General features: G+C 52.8%; 1 protein-coding gene across 1 annotated transcript in view; it reads left to right on the forward strand.

Moving 5' to 3' along the window:
• MPPED1 (metallophosphoesterase domain containing 1) overlaps positions 1-13,457 on the forward strand; it is a 79,334-nt gene that overhangs the window by 3,931 nt on the left and 61,946 nt on the right. Inside the window, exon 2 of the mRNA XM_044678608.1 lies at positions 3,976-4,157. Within this exon, the coding sequence (XP_044534543.1) occupies positions 3,976-4,157 (182 nt within the window). The remainder of the gene's footprint in view (positions 1-3,975; positions 4,158-13,457) is intronic.

Raw genomic sequence — 13,457 nt, forward strand, 5'->3', positions numbered from 1 at the left:
CCCCCCCCCCCCCAGCTTTGTCCCCGGCCCGGAGGAATCCAGCCCGGCTTCTTTTTAATGATGGCGCCCAGAGATGTGACTGCAGAGAGCTCCTCCGATCCGGCCGGCGGTCCCAGGCTCCTAGGCGGGGGGAGGGAGCCGAGGGGCGGCTCCTTTAAGCAAAAGCCCCCGCCTTGGGGGAGACTTTGGGGAGCACCGGGGGAAGAAGCCCGAGCAGGGATCGCCCTAACCTGGGCAGCCAGTGCCCGCCATCTGCCCATCTGGAGCCCCGGGGCTAAGAGGCCTCCCAGCCGAGGACGGCGAGAGCCATTTCTCTGGGACCCCACGATCTGGTCCCACCCCCTCGAACTACAGGGAAGAAACCCGAGGCCCCCTCTCAGAGGCAGTGCCGCGCCCCAGGGGGCAGTGGGAACAGATGCTATCCGGGAAGGCTTCTTAGAGGAGGTGGCAGTTGAGACCTCCGCCATTCCCACCAGGGCAGGGGAGCACCTTGAGGTCAGGGACTAATATCTTCCGCAGCATAGACAGCAAGTGTTCCAGTCCATTTCTTTTCACTGAGTCACAGGACCATGGACCCTCAGAGTCCCTCTGGCCCAAGAGATGGGATTTCCCCAGGTCCCGAGACTCCAGGGCTCTGAGAGACTCCCAGCTGAGGACAGTCCCTCCACCGATGCAGGTCAGTGCTGTTCTCAGGCTTCTGGTCTTAGGGAGTCATCTAGAGCAAGGGACTTGTCCAGGGCCCTTCCTCTCAAGCTGTGGAAGAAAAGATTCAGAGCAGGAAGAGTCTTCAGAAACCATAGAGGACGTTGATGCCCATAAAGGTTAAGTGACTGGGTCAGGGTCACACAGGTAGTAAGTGACAAAATGGGAATTTGAACCCAACTTCTTTGAGTCTACTTTCCCAATCATGCTGGAGGTGGGCCATGGGAATGGACCTGATATCATAAAAGAGGTCTGGTTTCATCAGGAATCCTGGGTGCAGGTTCTGCCTCTAACATTAGCTATATGACCTGGGCAAGTTGCTTAAGCTCTCTTTGCCTCAGTTTCCTCATCTGTAAAATGGGGGTTATAATACTATTGGGGGAGGTGTTATGAGGAACGAGCTCTGTAAACCTTGAGCTATTGTAAAAATGTCGAAGTGTGATTATTTGCCCACCTATAGGTGGATTGGATTGGAAAACTGGACACTTCCCTTTGGGAAGAAAAGAAGGAAGAGAGGGAAGGAAGGAAGGAGAGAGGAAGGAAGGGAGAGAAGAAAGAAGGGAAGGAAGAAGGAAGGAAGGGAGAGAGGGAGGAAGGGAGAGGGGAAGGAAGGAAGGAAAGAAGGAAGGAAGGAAAGAAGGAAGGAAGGAAAGAAAGAAGGGAGAGAGGAAAGAAGGGAGGAAAGAAGGAAGGGAGAGAGGGAGGAAGGGAGAGGGGAAGGAAGGAAGGAAAGAAGGAAGGAAGGAAAGAGGGAGGGAGGGAAGAAAGGAAGGAAGGAGGGAGGGAAGGAAGGAAGGAGGGAAGGATGGATGGATCCAAGTCCTATCCAGTTTCTTGGAGGAGCCATGTGGGCTGAGGGTGCCAATCCTCAAGTCTCTGTTCATCTTATTGGGGGTGCAGTCTATGCCAGTCTATTGGTGTGCCTGTACCAGCCATCTTTGAAATAGGATTGGTCACTGAACAAGGAGTTATTGAGTGTGTCCCGTGTGCCAGGCCCTATGTGTGGTGCTGAAGATGCCAAGATCAAATTGAGTCAGCCCCTGCCTGCCCTTAGAGAGCTTCTGTTCTACCTGAGGATGCTTTTTGACAAGGCTTCCGGCTGAAGCCCAAGACGTGGGCAGCTAGGATAATGGAGGACTTGGAGGGACCTTCTGGGTCATCTAATTGGCCCCCTTCTTGGTTCACAGGTGAACTAACCTCCCTGATGTCACCCAGGCAGTTGTAGAAGCAGGATCTGAATCCAGAACCTCAGACTCCCACTTCAGTTGGAGTGCCCAAGTAGACCCTGTAGCAATTCCATTTCACATTCCCACATGGTGGCTGGCAATGGCTGCACATCTCTGTGCCACTGAGCTGAAATGGGAAGAGCCCAGATCTGGCCTTGAGGAGGCCTCCATTGTGAGCATAGGGGCAGTGTGGCTCTGAGTGAATCACTTTTCTCTGTCTCTGTGTTTCTGTGTCCCCCTCCCTCTCCCTCCCTTCTTCTTCCCCCCCCCCACCCCCCAGCCCCTTTCCTCATCTTTCCTCATCTATAAAATGGGAATAATACTCTTTAGCGGCCCTTCTTCCCTCTCGGGGTGGCCAGTAGCAGGCTGCGGGAGCTGGATGAGCCTTCTGGCCAGGCTCCCCCACTGCTGCCCCGGGGCTTGGAGCACACAGTTTCCCCTTGTAAAAAGGCCTCTGCACCGAGGCTTGGGAGGACACACACACAGAGTCAGCCCTGGGAGGATCCCCCCACGGTGGGGGAGGGGAGCAGGCTTGGAGATGGGCGCTGCTGCTGCTGCTGCTGCTGCTGCTGCTGCTCCCCAAAGGAGGGAGGCTCTTGTTTTTGTTGTGTGTGTTTTTTAATTACCAACAGCTACAGGCCCGTAGATAAAAGTGTATTTATTTTCCTTTTGGGATTATTAGGTTTGCATCGTAAGCTCCGAAGCCTCAGGGTACAAGTTAAAATCTGAGGACTCTTAATTAAAGAACTGAGCAAGAGTGACAGGATATTCCTTGCATCGAGATAAGCAGAAGCTCCCGCAAAGCACCCTGGGCCCGTCACTCCGCGGGGTGGGGAGGTCTGGGCTCTGGAGTGTGTCCTGGGTTCAGATCCTAGCTTTGGACTTCCCAGCTGAGTGGCCTGGGGCAGGCCTCGGTGGCCTCCACCGGAAAGCGTGGGGCTCCGGGCTCGGAGGAGAATGACTGAGCTGGATGGCCCTCAGATCTGGCTCATTCTCCGGGGGAGGAAGCAGAAGCCCCCCTCAGCCTGGTAGTAAGTGAGCAGCCGTAGTAGAACCCCAGACGGCGGCTCCCCTCCCAGGAGAGGTCCACAATGCTGGGTGTCCTGGAGGATATGGAGTCATGAGGACCCGAGTCTGAATCCTGCCTCTCACACTACCTGTGTGGCCCTGGGCAAGTTGCCCAACTTCTGCCTGCCTCAGTTTCCTCCTCTGGCTCCAGGGAGTCCCAGGCTGGTCTTGCCCTATTCGGAGATGATATGGAGCGCTTGGGGCTGCACCCTCAAAGGCCCTCCCTTGGCCCTCCCGACATCCTCCGGGGCGGGGCGAGTCTTTTCCACGAGGTGACTGAGGCCGAGAGCTAGCTAGTGAGGTTCCCGTGGGATGCTGGCACCCTGGCAGCTGTTCTCCCCCTCCGGGACAGAGCCTTCTCCCACGGGACGCCCCCTGAGGGCCGGGCCGGCTGCCCTCCCTGCCTCGGCCTGGTGATGCCCCCCCCCCCCCCAGGCTCGGGCAGCTCGTGGCGCCCGGGAGCCCGAGGGTGCGCGCGCGCTGCCGGCGCATTAGCATGCTGAACCCGTGGCGCTCCTAATGTGTTAATTAAATTTCTTCGAAGTATATTGTCTGAAAAAAGTCTAATTAGAAAGATGTCTTTAAAGGTATTTCTGTAACCGAGACGACACCGAGTAATTAGACGGGAACAAAGCTCGGCTCAGCCAGCGCGGGCGGGGCGGGGCGAGCACACACTGGGCGGAGCCTCTTTACCAAAGAGGAAACTGAGTCCGGAGGAGGAAGGAGGCGGCCTGCGGTCTCCCAGGGAAGTCTGTGGAGGCAAAAGGCTGCGACCTCCGCTACTTACCCTCCCTGGCGCTCAGTTTCCTCCGCTGTAAAGGGCCTTAGTGCGGCCGGGGGGTCTAACCACTTCCCTGTGGGGCTCCCCGCCCGCGTGTCCTTCTCAGGCATCAGGGAATAACCAAGCGGCCGGTGCCAGTCAGCCGGGCCCTCCTTCCCTCCGGGGCTCCCTCTGACTCGCGCCGTCTTCTTCCCCCAGGGTGGATCCGGTGCCCCACGATGCCCCCAAGCCTCCGGGATACACCCGCTTCGTGTGTGTGTCGGACACCCACTCCAGGACGGACCCCATCCAGATGCCCTACGGAGACGTTCTCATCCACGCTGGGGACTTCACCGAGCTGGGGCTCCCCAGCGAAGTCAAGAAGTTCAACGAGTGGCTCGGTAAGTGCCCCTGGGGCGTCGCGGGAAGATGCTGCGCCAGCGGCCACTGGCCTGGCTCGGGAGGCCTGGGCTCCCCTTCTGATGTGCTGGCCATGAGCTGGCCAGGTGGGCACCTCGGCTGACAGGCACTTCCCTCCCTGAGAGAGGGACGACTCCAGGCTCTCTACCCGCGATGCCCTCCTGGTGCCATCTGCCCAGCTAGGTTTGAGTGACGGTGCAGATCCCCCAAGCCCTGGGGCCTCAGGCTCCTCTTGCAGCAGTGAGGGGCTGGGACTAGGCTAGAGCCCAGATCGGAACCCCTCTGGCCTCCCCCACTGTCCCCAGGAGCAAGGGCCCATCCAGGCTCGCCACAGAAACTACTCCATCACTAGGGAAAGGCCTGGCCAGGCAGGAAGCTGCAGTAGAGGTGAGCCAGGCTAACTGCCTGGAGGGCTTGGAAGGACTCTGGAGGGGAGGCCTGCCAGAGGTGGCCTCTGAGGAAGAGCGCAAGTTCCTTGAGGGCAGGGACCCCAGCACTGTGCCTGGCACACAATAGGCTTGTTACCTGCTCAAGCTGTGCATAGGACAAATAATAACAATAATAGCTCAGGCGTGGAATAAGAGCTAGTATTTATGCAGAGGTTACTCTGGATCAAGCATTGTGCAAAGTGCTTCGCAAATCCTGCCTTATTTGATCCTCACAAAAAAACCTGGGAGGGAGGTTCAAATTTTCCATTAAAATACTTGCTCAGGGCCACACAGCCAGCACATGTCTGGGTCCTGATTTGAACTCAGGTCTTCTTGACTCCAGACCCAGTGCTCTGGGTGCTGTGCCTCCTAGCTATTTCCAGCTCCATAAAGTGTCATCATGCCCATTTTATAGATGAGGAAAGAGAGGCTAGAGAGGTGAGGCAACTGCCTGGGGGGGTGAATGTCAGAGCTCAGGTTCAAACCCGCATGATCTCATCTCTACCCAGCCATCTTTCACCCTGCAGCTGAACAGATTCCCATTGCCACATATACAACAGTCTATAGTGCACACACCTGTAGCAAATGCTGAACAATTATCTTTCATCTTCATCCATTTACATAGTCACCCATCCATCCACCTGTTTGGCCATCTCTCTATCCAGCCAGCCATCCATTCATTCATCCACCCATCCACCTGTCTATCCATCCATCCAACCATCCTTCCACCTATCCATCCAACTATCCATCCATCTATCTACCCACCCATTCAGCCATCTCTCTGTCCATCCATCCATCCATTCATTCATCCACCCATCCATCTGTCTATACATCCATCCATCCATCCTTCCATCCATCCACCCATTCAGCCATCTCTCTATCCAGCCATCCATCCATTCATTCATTCATTCACCCATCCATCCATCCATCCATCCATTCATCCATCCTTCCATCCACCTATCTGGCCATCTCTCTATCCAGCCATCTATCCATTCATTCATCCACCCATCCATCCTTCCATCCATCCTTCCATCCATCCATCCTTCCATCCATCCACCCATTCAGCCATCTCTCTATCCATCCATCCATCCATCCATCTACCCACCCATTCAGCCATCTCTCTGTCCATCCATCCATCCATTCATTCATCCACCCATCCATCCGTCTATACATCCATCCATCCATCCATCCATCCATCCATCCATCCATCCTTCCATCCATCCATCCATCCTTCCATCCATCCATCCTTCCATCCACCTATCTGGCCATCTCTCTATCCAGCCATCCATCCATTCATTCATTCACCCATCCATCTGTCTATCCTTCCATCCATCCATCCATCCATCCATCCATCCATCTACCCACCCATTCAGCCATCTCTCTGTCCATCCATCCATCCATCCATTCATCCACCCATCCATCCGTCTATACATCCATCCATCCATCCATCCATCCTTCCATCCATCCATCCATTCATCCACCCACCCATTCAGCCATCTCTCTGTCCATCCATCCATCCATTCATCTACCCATCCATCTGTCTATACATCCATCCATCCATCCTTCCATCCATCCACCCATTTGGCCATCTCTCTATCCAGCCATCCAGCCATTCATTCATTCACCCATCCATCCATCCTTCCATCCACCTATCTGGCCATCTATCTATCCAGCCATCTATCCATTCATTCATCCACCCATCCATCCATCCATCCGTCCATCCTTCCATCCATCCACCCATTCAGCCATCTCTCTATCCATCCATCCATCCATCCATCTACCCACCCATTCAGCCATCTCTCTGTCCATCCATCCATCCATTCATTCATCCACCCATCCATCTGTCTATACATCCATCCATCCATCCTTCCATCCATCCATCCATCCATCCATCCATCCACCTATCTGGCCATCTCTCTATCCATCCATCCATCCATTCATTCATTCATCCACCCATCCATCTGTCTATCCATCCATCCTTCCATCCATCCATTCATCCATCCTTCCATCCACCTATCTGGCCATCTCTCTATCCATCCATCCATCCATCCATCCATCCATCCATCCATCCATCCACCTATCTGGCCATCTCTCTATCCATCCATCCATCCATTCATTCATTCATCCACCCATCCATCTGTCTATCCATCCATCCTTCCATCCATCCATTCATCCATCCTTCCATCCACCTATCTGGCCATCTCTCTATCCATCCATCCATCCATCCATCCATCCATCCATCCATCCATCCATCCATCCTTCCATCCATCCACCCATTCAGCCATCTCTCTATCCAGCCATCCAGCCATCCAGCCATCCACCCACCCATTCAGCCATCTCTCTGTCCATCCATCCATCCATTCATTCATCCATACCCATCCATCTGTCTATACATCCATCCATCCACCCATCCTTCCATCCTTCCACCCATTCGGCCATCTCTCTATCCAGCCATCCATCCATTCATTCATCCACCCACCTATTCGGCCATCTCTCTATCCAGCCAGCCATTCATCCACCAGACTGAGGCTCTTTGTTTTCCATTGCGAATTGGAAAGTTGGAAGCTCTTCCCAGATAGCAGTGGGAGGGTGGAGGAGGTGAAGACATTCCAGGGAGCAAAGGCAGGGAGGTAAGAGAGAACCGAGGAGATCCCTGCCTCTGCCCCTTCCAATCTCCATGTTCCTTCAACATCCAGCTCCAGCAGCGGCTGTGTAAAGGTCTCCCTGGTCTAGGTGCTGGTGCCCTGCCCATTCCCATTTCCCTGTATCTGTTTTGTATGCGCCTTTCTATCATGCGCTCTCTCCTGGAGAAAATAACTTTTCCCTTAAGTCTTTGCACCCTCAATGCTTCACACAGTGCCCGGCACCCAGGAGTGCTTATTAAAGCCTTTGTAATCAACTGATTGTTGGATCAGACTGAAAGGATAGATGGGGCCAGATATAGAGGCCTCTAATGCCAATTAAAGACTCAGGACTTCACTTGTAGGAACCAGGTAGTCATGGGAGATTCTTGAGCTGTGGAGTGACCCAGGGAGACTCATGCATTATGAAGAGTCCTTTGATAGTTAGTGCAAGATATTTTGGCTGGGGAGGAAGTGAGAGCAGGGAGGCCCCCTAGGAGGCTATTGTAACAGTCCAGGTGGGTGGGAATTAGGCCAGAACTTGGGAATGAAAGAGATGGATGCAGCAGCCCCCCTCTTGAACGATCTGTGTAAGGGCCCGTCTGTGCACCAGGGAGGCATTCTCCTGGGGAGAAGGAAGGAGAAGCAGCAATCTGGGCTGACTGGAACGTTGTCTCTTTCCCCGGGAGGCTGATGGCTTCCCAGTCGGAGGCTCAGCTGCGCCACCAGGGATGGAGGCCAAATGGAAGAAAGCTGCACGTGGGAGCAGTCCTGGCCACAGCAGAGCCAGTGCACATGCCGTCTGGGGGTACCACTTGGCGGGGAGAGCGGCATTGCTGTCTCTCTGGGCAGGCATGGGGTGATTTACGCAGCCCCCCACCCTGGCTTGTGCTGTCAGGGCTTTTTGTCTTTGCAAAAAAAACCATGGTGCATTGTGGGAAAATGGATTTGCATTGTTTCTAGAGATGATAAAGCCGACTTACGTGGGCTGCCGTGCCCCGAATCGATTGGCCCAATCCAGCAGGGGTCAGGAGCACCAAGAGGAGTCAGTGGCCCAGAATTGCACTCAGAGCTGATGGGGACTGGAAAGGAGCCTTGGCCGTGGAGATCCCGAGCTGGGAGGGAGCTTAGAACAGGGGATGGCAGGACTGGGCAAGGCCGTAGAGATCGTGTTCATCTTTTCCTTTTGATGAATAAGCTGGGCTACCAAGGGCGCAGAGTTAGTCTGGCCACACGGAGGAGTTCCCAGACTCCCTCTCCTCTCTCCCACTCTCCCCTGGGCTTCGCTGCAGTTTCGCTCCCAGGGAATTGGCGAGCGACAGCACAGAGCCACAAGCCAGAAGCCTGGAGACAGAGATGGAACAAGAGGGATGTTGGGCTTTTTTCAGTCTTAACAAATATTTGCAATCAAGTCCTTACCCTATTTTGGCAGGCTCTGACTAATAAATATTGATTTTTAACTGGAAATCCTAATAATGTGCTCTGTGCACACACATTAACTCGAAAATGTGTGAAAATGTGCATGAGGTTGGGACACAATTCGCCAGAGCCTGCTTAGAACTCAGTGACGACATATACAAAATGTTCTACAAAGGAATGAGACTGTTTTAGAGGTGGTGAGCTCCCTGTCACTGGAGGGATTTAAGCTGAGACTGAGTTCCTTTTTTGAGACCTTAGAGAATAAAACCAGGCTCACTGAACATCCTTGCTCGGGAACTTAATGTCAGCTAGAAAAGGAGTACAGGCTAGATCACCTCTGTGACATTCTGGGTTCTGGTTTCTAAGGCCCTCTCGGCCCTGACATTCTCTATTCTTATATTAGAACATGGATGGTGCGTTAGGCCTGAATTATCTCTAAGGTTGTTTCTTACTCCAGCGTTCTAAGCTTCTAGGAGCATCTCAGCTGGGTGATCTGGTTTTTCTTTTGGCCCAGACAGCAGGAGGAAAAGAGGTGACCAAACCCCTGGAGTTTTTCCCCAAACCCCTTAGGAGATGGGCTCCCGCTGGAGGAGATTTATTACACAGACTGGACACGCTGGAGGGGCAGTACCCCCAGGGCCATTGTGTCCATTTTACAGAGGTGAAAACGGAGGCCCACAGGCCGTCAAGGGCCTGCCTTGAGTCACCCTGACCCTTGATAGAATTTAAGTCAAGAAGCTCCGTCATACAGTAATGGAAGGGGTGTGTGTGTGTGTGTGTGTGTGTGTGTGTGTGTGTGTGTGTGTGTGTGTGTGTGTGTGTGATGATGATCTGAATCCCCCACACTGACTGATCCCATTTCAGGAGGTAACCGAAGCAGCCCATCTAGGCCTGGGCAAACAGCAGCTTCATATTACCGGGACAGGCTGTGGCTAAATTTTCCCCCAGTCCAGCAAGGTGATCGGCTATTTGGATCCCCCTGCCAGCTTGGAGGAAAGGACACCCAAATGGGGGGGGCACCCATTTATTGACCGGAGATGGGCAACATGCTTGGGCCAGCGAAGGAAGGTGACAATCTTTAGGAGTGGGAGCACAGAGAATGTCAGACGTGGGAGGGACCTGAGAACGCAGAATGCCAGTCAGCCAGTAAACATAGGCTGGATCTGCTATGTGCCAGGCACTGAGGTCAGTGCTTAGGGTACAAAGAAAAGTCAAAGACGTCAGGCCCGGCTCCCCAGGAGTGCCCAGGCTCGCAGAGGGAGGCAGTATGTAAATAACTATACATAGATGACATCTATCTACATAGATGAATACTTGGAGATTTTTTTAAAGTTCATTTATTTAATTAATTAATTTTGACTATTTTTCCATCGCTACAAGATTCACGTTCTTTCCCTCCCCTCCTCCCACCCCTCTCTTGTAGCCAATGAACAATTCCACTGGGTTTTACATGTGTCATTGATCAAGACCTATTTCCATATTATTGATATTTGCACAAGGGTGATTGCTTAGAGTCTACATCCCCAATCATATCCCCATCGACCCATGTGATCAGGCAGTTGTTTTTCTTCTGCATTTCTACTCCTGCAGTCCTTCCTCTGAATGTGGGTATCTTTTCCATAAATCCCTCAGAATTGTCCTGGGTCATTGCATGGCTGTTAGTACAGAAGTCCATTACATTCTATTTTACCACAGTGTATCGGTCTCTGTGGACAATGTTTTTCTGGCTCTGCTCCTTTCACTCTGCATCAATTCCTGGAGGATGTTCCAGTTCACATGGAATTCCTCCAGTTCTTTATTCCTTTGAGCACAACAGTGTTCCATCACCATCGGATACCACAATGTGTTCAGCCATTCCCCAATCAAAGGAAATTCCCTCATTTTCCAATTTTTTTGCCACCACAAAGAGCGAGGCTATAAATATTTTTGTACAAGTCTTTTTCCTTATGATCTCTTTGGGGTATGAACCCAGCAAGTGGTATGGCTGGAGTAAAGGACAGGCAGTCTTTTAAAGCCCTTTGGGCATAATTACTTGGAGATTCTTAAGAGAAGGGAGACCCAGCATTAAGTGAGGCTGGGGAGGGCTTCTTCCTGGAGAGGTGGCACTGGGGCTGGCATTTGAGGGAAGCCAGGAGTGGGGAAAAGCCTTCCTGGCACACCCACTGGCACCAAGCCTTCCCAAGGGAACGGGCCCTAGCACCTCTTTCTAGGTGCAGTGTTTCTCAGCACAAAAGAAAAGCAAGGATGTTCCTGAAAAGTTCCCTCTCCCACTAAACCCTAGTTAGGGGGAAGAAGGGTTAGGCTGGCTTTTTGTGCAACTCCAGGCTTTGGGCTCATGATTTTCCTGAGATTACACAGCTGGTAAATTCATACTTGGGACACACTTGTCAGCTGAGTTGTACATTTACCCTGAAATAGTCATCATTATTGAAACCTTTGGTTGCTCTTTGTGCTGCAGGTCTCAAGCCATCTTCAGCAAAGCCCAGCACAGTCCTACCTAGGGATACAGAGCACGGGATATGCACATGCATGCTAGACTCGTGCAACAGCCTCCGGCATCCCTAAGAGACTCCCTGCTCTTCCTTGAGGAGCTCTCACTTATCTCACTCTCTCCCCCTCCTTTAACTTAAGTGTCTTCTGACTCCAAGCCCTGAGTTCCTTCTGTGACCCAAAGATGGCCCTCAGTTTAAAATGACCCCCGGGTCTGGAGAGGCTGCTCAGAGAGCACTGGCCCTGGAATCAGGGGACACGAGACCTAGACCTGGCTCTGCTGCTGACCCTCTCCTCCCTGGCATAGTGGGGGAGCTGGGAAAATCTATGCACAAATCCTATCTCTGACACTGGCCTGCTGTGTGATCTCAGACAAGTCTTTTCTCTGGGACTCACTATCCTGGTCTATAAAATGGGTCTAATAATCCCTGCAATACTCACTTCCTGGGGTTGTTCTGAGGCTCAGAGGAGACCTCTGGTCACAGAGCAGGGACTGGCAGAGGGAGTTCCCTCACTGGGAGCTCCCCAATAGTAAAATCCCAGGCTTGGACCAAAATACAGTTGTGAGCTATAATCGTCATCATTAGCATGACTGCTGCAAATTTCCAGTTAATGAGCCTCAGTTCCCCTCTCTGTAAAATAAGGGAGATTGGATTAGATGGTTTTGATTCAGTCAGCGTTTACAAAGCATTACCACCTGTATGCAGAACTCTCTGTGGTGGTGGTGGGGGGGGGAAGCAGGATCTGGCCCCCACCTTCATGGAGCGTACTGCTGTGTGTCAGTAGCCCTCTCCCCCATCTTTCCTCCCTGCTCACCTCGGCACCATTCCTACGGGAGAGAGTGGCCAGGCTGTCACCACCCCACCCTGATGCATGAGTGTGAGGGAGTCGACTCACTTAATGAATTTGGAATTCCCCGGCAGCTTCCTCCCTGTTCATTAATCTCACTGAAGGCCTTGACGACAGTCTTCCAGGGGCCACCTACAGGCTTACAAGAGTAGATTAAGCTCATTAAGAATGACCTGCTGCGGGAGACTCCAACAGATTCGGGTTTGGGAGGGGGATCCATTCCGCCCAAACAAGGATGCCATCCGTCCATGTGATCTCTCCTCCGAGCAGCAGCCTCCTGGAGTCTCCCAGATACACTCAGGGCCTGGGAACTCTGGGGGGATCCGTTTGTGCCCCAACTACTAGCTGAAAGGCTTCAGAGGCCAGCGTCTGGCTCCCAGAATCTCTGACCGCAAGGGTCCTTCCTGGGCTTAGCTTTAGCAGGCATTTCCTCCAAGCCCCCCTCATCTAATGGAGGAGAAAGTGGACACTCAGCCACTTGCCTGTGGTCATACAGCTTGGAAATGTCACAGACAGGAGCCAACTAGAGTCCAGTCTTCCTGGCTCCAAGTCAGGACATCAGCCCTCCATCTTGGCCTCTCTCAGGACTTCAGGGGCAAATTAAGCCTTGGGAAGCTCAGAGCCACAGCTGAGTACAACAGGAGGCAGGCCAAAAGAGGAAGCCTGACTGATTTTTTTTAAACCCTCACCTTTAGGCAACGGGGGTTAAATGACTTGCTCAGGGTCACACAGCTAGGAAGTTTCTGAGGTCAGACTTGAACCCAGTACCTTTCATCTCTGAGCCTGACTTTCTATTCACTTAGCCATCCAGCTGTCCCTAAAGCCTGATTAACTCGTTGCTGATGGAAGGATGTAAGTGCCAGAGGCAGTTTAGAGGAGGGAGAGATAAGAGTGAGCTGAGGTTGGCTGAGCAGGAGGAGGAGGAGGAGAACTAGTGTGGTAGGAAGCTGAGGCCCCAAGGGCCGGAGAGACTCTGATTCTTCCTTAGCAGGGTCCTATTATGACCCTCAGTTTCTTCCTCTATAAAATGAGAAGCTTGGAGCAGATGGCCTCCCAGGCTCCTTCCAGATGGGAGCCAAGCAGGGAGGTGGGCATCGCTCAATCAATACTATTTATGAAGTGTCTGCTCTGTGCAGAGCAGTCCTTGCCCTCAAGAGGCTTCCACAGCCTGAACCTACGTAAATAGATCTATAATATGTACATAGAGGGTCTGATCGAGAAAGGGTCAATGGAGAGATTCCCAAGGGGAGGAGAAAGAATATTCCGGTGTGGGCATGGTGATGGCCTGTGTGTGTGTAGTTGCATCACCTGGTGCCTGCAGGGACATGGGAGAAAACTGGACGAAGGCATGAAGGGCTCAATTAGATCCTGGAGATCTTGGGAGCCACCGAGGCTTACTGAGCAGGAGAGAGGCCTGGTCAGCGGAGTGGACTGGAGAGAGACTGGAGGTAAGAGGCGAAGATGAGAGATAAGG

Source organism: Gracilinanus agilis, chromosome 5, assembly GCF_016433145.1.
Source record: "Gracilinanus agilis isolate LMUSP501 chromosome 5, AgileGrace, whole genome shotgun sequence".
Classification (NCBI taxonomy): domain Eukaryota; kingdom Metazoa; phylum Chordata; class Mammalia; order Didelphimorphia; family Didelphidae; genus Gracilinanus; species Gracilinanus agilis.